This window comes from Haliaeetus leucocephalus, unplaced genomic scaffold, assembly GCF_000737465.1.
Source record: "Haliaeetus leucocephalus isolate CR32 unplaced genomic scaffold, Haliaeetus_leucocephalus-4.0 Scaffold140, whole genome shotgun sequence".
Taxonomy (NCBI): Eukaryota; Metazoa; Chordata; class Aves; order Accipitriformes; family Accipitridae; genus Haliaeetus; species Haliaeetus leucocephalus.
The window spans coordinates 14,089,630-14,099,205 of record NW_010972576.1 but is presented as its reverse complement, the minus strand read 5'-3'; the positions used below and the strand labels follow the sequence as shown (position 1 = coordinate 14,099,205).

The 9,576-nt window shown below is 39.2% G+C and overlaps 1 protein-coding gene across 1 annotated transcript in view; it reads right to left on the bottom strand.

The window, feature by feature from the left end:
• Positions 1–3,998: 3,998 nt before the first annotated feature.
• The window catches only part of NPNT (nephronectin), a 51,212-nt gene continuing 45,634 nt past the window's right edge, over positions 3,999–9,576 (bottom strand). The window contains exons 12-13 of the mRNA XM_010561054.1: positions 6,651–6,907; positions 3,999–4,094 (exon numbers count right to left, since the gene is read on the bottom strand). Of these exons, the coding sequence (XP_010559356.1) occupies positions 3,999–4,094; positions 6,651–6,907 (353 nt within the window). The remainder of the gene's footprint in view (positions 4,095–6,650; positions 6,908–9,576) is intronic.

Here is a 9,576-nt window from a genome sequence, read left to right as displayed (position 1 = left end):
AGCAACCAGCAAGAGTACTGTCTAGAGGACAATTTGTTTCAAAGCAAAGGAACAGGGTTTGTGCTTGGAAGAGGTCATACAAGTGCACAAGGAGAATTGGTAAGAGCAGAACAGCTACAATGTGATTTGATTCATTTTGGACTGACTTACAATCCTGAAAACCTACATGGAGCTGGTGTCTGAACTCTATAGGTGCTTCAGTCCGTACTGTTGAAGTTGTCTTTGTGGCCCCTGAAGGCCTTCAGTCCATTGGCATCTTCTTCTCAACCAAATAAAGCATTATGGACATTCAAAACGCATTTCCTCACTTATCACTAGGTCAGTTTGATGCAGTAGGTGTGCTCTCAGAATGCATTAACTTTCAACGCTTGAGGAGGTTTCTGTGTTCTTTCAAACCGCTTCTGGAACTTACCACTAAAATGTCTCTTAATTCTTTCTAAAGTTGCAGGTTTACACCAATGCAGCACTCAATCTCATTTTTTTTTTTACTGGTGTGAAAAAGCTGAAGTCATAAAAACTTGTGTGACTACAGGACATCAGGATAAAACAGCAGGTAAGAAAGTGTTTTAACTACCAGGAAAACTTTGATAATTTGGTGTTTGAGATCCAGTTCTATATAAATAAAAATTGCATAGGATTTAACTGGGCCTCAGTTGACAATTAAGGACTCTACCTTTCTAACATTCACAATTAAAATTTTAAAGACAGACAGCTACAGTTTATCTTGTTGCATAGGTTTCAAGGTGACTGTCACAATGCATAGCTTGATCTAAAGTCTCTGATTTTAGCAATCTTTGTGACAATTAGTGTGCCTTGTTTTCAGGGAGGAACAACCTGTAACGGGGTATATATAGTGAGATCTGGCACTGGGATTAGAGGCGGGTGCTGCTGTTGCATCTTTTCTCCAGGAATACAGAGCAGGATGATGGAGGCTGCTGTCACGAGCGTTCTTCCACTCAGGGTTGTCTTCTCATGACTAACTGGACTTTTATTAGGGTGGTTATTGTAATCTCCGACTATATTAAAACCAGTATTTTGACCTCCAAGTCTAGGGTAATTTATTGAAGGAAACCTAGGGAAGCTTTTCTCCAGAATGAATGGTGTTTATTGAAAGCACTCACTAGTGACTTAATGACACGGCTCTGATGAAAGGTGAGGTGACTGTACAGCATGGAACCTGGAAACAAAAATGTATCAGTCCTTTCCATTGTACTCGCTTTGATGTCAGTAAATGCAGTAAACACACTGCCACTGGTCACGGTACCTGTAATTTATGAAGAATCTTTATTTTCAATCTATTTAGGGGAAAACTGTTTAACATGTCTTTTAAAAACAATAAATTGTAAGCTGGCAAGAGGTTATACGGTACATTTGATAAATGTTTTCACGTTAATTTAGTGCAATTTCTTCTGCTTGCCTAAGTATTTAAGCTGGAATTTCTTTTGGCACAGTTACCTATTTATTAAACCCTCAGCAGGAAGGGCAGTTACAACCTACTTCATAGGAAGACCTCAGGCTATACACTCATCTCTTTCTGGAGGCTCGTATTGCTCCGTCCTGGCTGAGGTGTGTGGCTACATGGAGCTGCCTGAAAGGGCGGGCGCAGCAAGAGCTGGAGAAGAACTGTCACAACAGAACCACTGACTGACCTCGCCTCGTCTCTTCAGAAACGCTGAGAGAAGGTGACCCATACAGCGTCACGGCACAACCAGCTGCAGAGGTGAGTGACTCACAGCCATAGCAGCTCCTTCAGAGCCACACAGACTACCTCAATGTCCACTCAGTCAGCTGAGACTTCGGTTCTTACAAGGCTTTACAGTGTTACTTGTTTGACTGTAAGGATGAAATGCATTCGTAAAACACAGAGACCTCAAATCCTCCTCCTGTCACCTGAGTACTTATTTCTGTTTACCTTCTGAATTCATTCATATTCTGGGTTCTAAGGGCCATTTGTAAAGGGGCGAAAAAATCTTTCAGGCTTGCATAGATAGCTATTTCACTTTGGTTGTATTGTCAGCTTCTGTTTCATTTCACTGTAATAAAATTGAGACTTTTGATCCAGAAATGAAAACAAGATTTCCAGTTAGTAGCAAGTAACTGCCTCCTTTACTGATTACTTTAAAATACGGACAAGGTATTATTTCAACTATTCACAAATATTTCTGACATATTACAAAGTAACGTAAGAGAAAAAGATCATGATCATATTTAAAGCTAAACAGTTTAAAATGTTTACAAATGCATTGTTTTTTCCTTTCCAAAATGTTTGTTGATACAGTTTTGCAAGAGACTATCTGTTTGGTCAAATAAACTTCTGCTATACATACTGTGCTTTGTCCTAGGGGACAAATTGGAAAAATATTTTCAAAACAGTACTTTCTCAGAAACAGGGACTTGGAATATGACCTCTAATGGTCTTGCAACAGTGTCTCTGTGGACTTTGTGCAAGGCTTAACATGAATTTTTTTTTAATGATGGTTTTATAACATGACATGAAGCTGACATTATCTTACATTGTATTTAAGTATTTAAAAGATCTGAGACCTATTTCTTATATATATACATTTTTGAAGCTTTAAGGCTGCACCACTAACAACATATTTTATCAATCTTTCTTTTGTCATTTTCTGAAATGTTACAATTACTTTGTCAAATTTAAAATTGTTAGCAACAACGATGATGAAATGTTCCTCACTTAAAAATCCCAAACCAAACAGAAGAATTGCCCGGGAAACTGCACATCACATGCATGATACATAACTAAAAAATGAGTCCAAAGTTCTTTTAAATATTTAGTTCCAGCTAGAGCTGATAGTTGTTCTAGTTCTAAAGAATAAAATGTTTATTATATACAGAAGGGTTGGATGGAATATGGACATTTGACAAAGATCACTCAAGGCATTTCATGGTCTGAATTGTTCATACAGCATTAATGCAGCTGCCCTTTTTGCTTACACGTAGGCTTGTGCCACTTGTGGGAAGGGAACATTCCTGGTAGTGTCAACAGGCTCAGTCTTACAAGATGCAAATAATAATTATCTTCTCCAGGCTGCTCAGTCTTCAACTGAACCAGGAGTTTCTTGCAGGACTCGGAGCCCTTTAGGGCTTGCTCCTGAGCTAAATGCAAACTTGTACAGCATTGTCAGATGCCAGTTTACATCAGGTAAGTGTTTGGTCTTTTGCCTTCAGCATATTACAACATGGAAAACTGCAACAGCATTTTTCGACGAGCACCATTAACTGACTGGTAACGTATCTATTAGCACAACCAGCAGGATCAAAGAATATGCTTAACTCCTGTCTTGTACAATAAGAAAGCACAGCTGCCAATTACCTTGCAACTAGAGTCTGTAAATATTAAAAACATAAATATGTTAATAACCATACACATATACACAAAACACAGCAGTAGCAATATTACAGGATGCAATGCCTATTCTATATAACTGCTTTTTGTTAATACAGATGCAATACCAAAATAAATGCTATTTAATATGAAGCAAACCCTTCTTCAGAGGTCAATGGCAGTAAGCCAAAGTTCACGTCCAGGCTTGTACTAATCTGAGGTGACTCTGAAGCTAGATCAATCCCCCTGCCTATCAGATCTCATCAATGAAAGAGTAGTACTATGGGAAGACAATGACTATCAGTTAACACTAAACCTTTCTGAGCTGGAGCTTGCTTTTGCCACCATTTGTAATTAATTCTCCCTTTTCCACAAGTGCTCTTTGTGTGAGCACTCACCAGGCTTAACAGGGGATAAAGTTATTACATACCAAATATGATTTAGAGGTGAGGATTAATAGAAATGACCAGCACAGGGCTGGAGTTCCTGAATCCTGGGAGATGCTCTCCATGTTTTTAAGTGACATTTCAGTGAGATTGCACTTAGCAGATCTCCAACTTCTTCTTTTTTTTCGTGCAGTTCTGTTTCAAAGCTTGGTAGGAATAGCATGGGAAGGGCTAGAGGAGATGACTGTGCTGGTCCATTGTCTTTGCTAATGCTCTTCAGAGCAGCGTCCTCTCCTCAAGATCACGTCATCTAGTCCAATATCCCCTGTTTGTCCTTTCCCTTTCTCGCCTTTGAAAATAACCTGGGAAGAGAAATAGAATGATTTGAGTGCAAAAATAAAGTAAAATGAAAGAAGCTTTGGTTGAGAGAGGTCTCAACAGTAAGAAAGCTGAGGCAATCGTAACTGACTCACAAAAACCTATTTATTCTGCTCAGAATTATGGCTGTTTTTTCTGTTTGTGATCCTCTCCCTTCTTCCCTTTTGCAGGGTCTTTGTGAAAAAACAGCAGTTCAGGACAGAGTTGCTCCAGTTGCACCATCTGCTGTAGTGAGATGAACCTCCATGTAAGAGAATCTCAGGCACTTTCTACATATCACCTCTGTGCCTTTTTCATTGTCCCTCATGGCAAACACATAAAATCCTTTGTGTTCTGAAAAATCTTGTCTAATAGAGGAGCTGTCCATTGCTAAAGCACCTTGCAGCTGCCTTAGCTGTGTGAACTAGGAACACCCATCTTCTAATAAATTTTGGCTCCTGCAGACTCATGGTGATCTACAGAAGCACTGGCTCCTCACAAAATGGCAGCAGAAGTTTGGGTATGGATTTATGCAGATCATTAGCAGTCCAGACTTAGCCTGAGTAGAAGAAATTCAACAAATACAAAGCTTGACTAGAAGGACTGGAGCATAAATCAGAGATGATACACAGAATGGCCAGCTGACTTTAAGAAATGCTTCCCGTAAGTCAGTACTGCTCACCTGTGCTACTGCTGTAGATTCAGAAGCCTGAACTGTTTAATACAGTCAGTGTTTTTGACCATGGCTTAGAAATTATTCGAAGCCTGCAGCAAAACTTTGTAAGAGTCTGCTGTTATCACTGAGCTGGAAAGAATTAATACAGATTCATAGATCAGAAATTCAGCTGTGTAGTTAAAAATAATTTGGATGCTTGCTGAAAGCACACTTTTAAATAAGGAGTAGGAATGGAAGAGGTCAGAGAAACTCTATGTTGAATGTACTGAATTATTTTTTAAGAAATGAGTGATTTTGGGTGTACTTTAAAATAATTTACACAGAGCTAATTCATTAAAAAGTGTGATGAAGGATTCTGTTCTCCATCCATATTCTGCTCGGGGTTGCAGTAGGCCTCCCCTAAAATCAATAGTGTTGAGTTGCTTTTGGTTTTTAATTAGCTAGAAAATAAAGCTTCCATATTTCCTCTTGATTTGTCTGTGGCAGAGGCCTTGCTTACCTAGAGCTTTCTCTCATTCCCTGATCCTTGGAATAAGTGTCACAGTGGTTCAGGTCAGCAGCCCAGGCTCCCCATGCTGGCTGGAAAAGATGCCAAACTCGACTGTTCTGTAAGGTGCCACGAGGCAGCTCTGGTCTGTGGACCGGCACTCAGTTATGGTTGGCAAGCCGTGCTGACAGCTGTTGCTGAGGTGGTCAAGAGAGGCAGGGGACAGTGCAAAGGGGAACTACTGGTCTTGTCTGGGGTCTCTCAAACTCATTTGCTTTTCTGCCAGACAATGTATTAGTGATACACACTTATTTAATGAACTGCTCTATCAGGTGAGACAGACCTGAGGATTGCCAGAAGTGTTAAACTTAAAGAAAAAGGGTAAGAATGTGGCAAATATATTGTTCACCTGTTATAAATTTCCATATTCTCAGTCTGACATTCACTTACAGCTAACAATGTCAGGAATGTTTGTTACTATTGCAGAGGTAAAGTTTTCAGAAAATTATCTGCGGTAATTACAGCCTTAATATTAATTTTAGAACTATATTCTGCGTGTGTTGTAGCCTGCTCCCACCATGAACATTATGATGTGTGAGCTTTTTAGGCCCCCTGATATGTAAGTCAGAGCAAAATAGGCCCTGAAGCACCCAAGCCCCTTCTTCAGATCTGAAATAGAAACTACCTTCAAAGCTAAGCAGAGGTTAAAGAAAAATGCTGAGCTTTTGATATCAGTTTATTGCTCTGTTTCTGAGATTTCCAGGTATTAAAAGATTCTCCATGGCACTTCAGACAGCTTCTTTTGATTGCACTAAACCGTTTTGTGTTATTGGTGTAGTTAAGTCATCATTTACCTCCTTGGCCAGATCAGCTGCAGGTACACTGAAGAGCATAAAACCATGTGAGATTGCACACGTAACCTCCCTGCATTATCAAAAATTACTTATTTGCAATATCTTTGCCCTGGTTTAGCCAGTTACTAATCCACAGGGGATGATTCTTCCTATTTCATGGTATTGTGTTATTTAAAGCATTGTTCATGAGGAACCTTGATACAGGCTTTTTTTAGAAATCCATGTACAGTATGCCATTGTCCATTAGACTACTCTTTCCTACATGGTGATTCCCTTAAAACAGGCTGTACAAGGTAGTTCAGTACAGGCTATTTTGTCATTTCCTATATGTCTGTTGCTGTAGATGGAATTTTTTTTGCATAAAACTAATTTGAAAAAATGCACGACTCTCTTATCCTTAATGTGATTCCATTGGCAGGGATCAAAGTAGTACAACACAGGCTGAAACTGGACCCAGAAGACAAACAGTCCAGTGCTACACCATGTAAGCGTCTTCAGCTTCTCGTACAAAAAACCAAAAGGGAGCACATGCATTGGTACTTACACTCTTGATGCCTAGTCCTCGTAAAGTTATGTGTGTCCGTCTCCAGCCATGGCCACCATTTCTTCCCCAAACGGCTGGTCCGTGAGCGCCGTTTTTCCTCACAAAGACTTGGAGGGCACCAGAATGCAGTCCGGGCACCTTATGCCTAAACGACAGGCACAAGTCACCAGCCTGAGCCATGTGACCCAATGGCAGGATAAGATGTGCTACTCTTCCTTCTTTGCCTTTGGGGTCAGAGATGGTAAGATACTGTCCCCCTGCAAAAGAAAAAGCGGTTACCTTTTTTTTTTTTTTTATTCTACTATGTTGCAGGACCAAATGCACAAGAGTCATCAAAAAATAAAAAAGGGCTCCACAAGGTCCAGTGAGTCTTAAATAAGGCAGATAGTTGCTGGAATGTGAACCAGAACTGATGCATCTGCCTCCTGCGGGGTAAGAGTTACAGTGCTGGTCTTCTGTTTACATTAGTACCAGTTTAGGTCTTGCTCATCTAATTACTTTTTTACAAAGCAAATAATACCTCTTTTGAAAATGAAAATTTCATGTATTCCTTCATTTCTGACAACCCCTTGGTGACCACATGATTTTAAACCCACAGTGGCATTAAAGCTACTGTGTACATTTATGCATCTTGTAAACTGCAGTTTTTTGCTATTGGATAGATGAATGAGAAGGTCAGCATAAATGTAATCATGTAATTGAGCTACAGTTCTGTCCCTTTCCTTTTGTTTGGGACCTGTATTAACAGGTTAAGTCTCAAAACATATCCATTTGCAAACATGGATAGCCTTTTCATTTAACTGTAATTTAAACTTAATCTGGATTAGATATAGAAAGCTAGAAACAGTAGAGATTTCCAAATGGCTGTTAATTTGATCCACTGCCTGAAGTCTTCTCTAACAGTGGTAAGTTGTCAGTGAACATATATACTTAATTCAAAACCCTATTATTGTCTCTGATCATGTATAAAGTAAAGGTGCCTTCATAAAAACATCTAGAACATGAAAAGTAGAGTATCTCAGGTATGGCAACACCACTTAAACCTAAAAAAAAAAAAAAAAAAAAAAAGGCATGTACTTCCAGAAGTCCCATGCACCCTTTCACATAGACACTCAAAACTACAATAAATGAGATTTCACCTCTTGGAGAAAACCCACGCCTTTATTTTTTCTTTGTACTTTTCATTAAAACTTTTGCAAGGTGGATGATAACTTTAAAATCTGAAATTACCAGAGGGACGAGGGTTCATTTTTAAAAACAAAAATTAAAAAAAAAAAAAATCTTACTCTGAACCTAAGATTTTTTTTTTTAATAAGATCTGATTTTTTTAATCGTTTGTTTTGTCAAAAAATCCAAGCTTAATGAACTTAAGGTAAAGGTGGCATTTAGGTTCCTTAGTTGAAACCAAAGATGTAGAAATATTGGGGGTTTGTAATATTGTTGACAGAGTCATTACTTAATTATAGAATAGAAAAATATTTTTCATTGAAATTGTTGCCCTGCTACTACTCAACCAGAGCTTTATTTTTTGAAAGCCACAATGATTTCCCTCAAAAGCTGTGAGGTTTAATGACAATGTACCAGGGCTTGTCACACACTTAAAAAGAAAGCCAACCTTGTCTCCAATTCGCTACTTCTACATAGGTTTTTAAGTTCTTTGGTCTCAATGAGATTTAACAAAGCAAAGTAGTATGCTGCTGTCTGGGGCCCCAGATCTGCATTTGGGCCTGAAGTGGGATCCAGTTTGTTGGGGTGGTTTTAGTTTGGGGTTTGGTTTTTTTTTTTAATGCCTTGTTTTTGCATCAAGGTCACTAACTGCTAAAATAAGCATAACGGACTTTAAATAACTGCACCTGTTTGTTGTAGATACAATTATATCACTATAAAAGTACTGACTTGACTCATTAACTGCATCTGTTTTGGATAGTTACAGTGACTGAATCCAATCAATAGGAAACAGATTTAGGTAAGCACAAAGCCAACACATCTGTAGGCAAGCCCCTGCAGGAAAAGGTCCTCTCAAATCAGCATTTTCTGCATGCAAGATAAGCTTCTAAAGCTTCAGCATGGCACCTTTCAAAATGCAGATTCTGATAAACCAATAAATAGCAAACTTTGAAAGGTGAAAGCAAACACTCAGGAACAAGCTGTGAAAATAAATCCTTGCAACAAGGTATTCCAGACAGGAGGGAGTGGGTGAGTGACTTCAAGGGACTAGTTTTAACAGGTTATGTCAACAGCAGCAGAACATACACAGGAAACAAAAAGCTGAGATTGTCCCTGACTGGGAAGCAACACAGGAGAATAAAAAAGTCTAAAAAAAAAAAAAAAAAAGCCAGTTAAAAATCATAGTTCTGGAACTTAATATGCATTAACAACAATTTCTGAGTACAGCTAATGAATATGCTTTGAGCAACTTTCTCAGAAACAAAGCACTTTTAAATCCACTGTTTCAAAAAGATGTTTGAATTATGTTTGGTCTTTTTCAAAACACCCATCTGCAAGCAGGAGACAGCTACCTGTTTTCTCATCTGCAGGAGGAAGGAGATCTGCTCTCTGAGTCACTCATGAGACTTTTTAAGTGTCATAAGGAGCATAGGAAATACTAGAGCATGCCTGTGGGTGGGGAGGGGGCCTGCCCAGTAAGTGAAGACAGCATTTCCACTTAGCCAGCTAAACAGCCTGAAAAAGGTGCTGGGTCACCCGCTGTGGTGGCAAATGACTGTCTCATCAATGGCAGTGTAAGGACAGACATCTATGATGAGGTGGTGCGTAAGGAAAATGGTTCTCAGTGCCCTCACCCTCCCTCAACTTAACCTATAACATTTTACTGCCTGAGAGCGCATTTCCTTCCGAAGTCTGCCATCCCCTCACATAATGTAAGCATTGTGCACTTCAAAGGCTGCTCTTCTGGGTATGAAGTAAT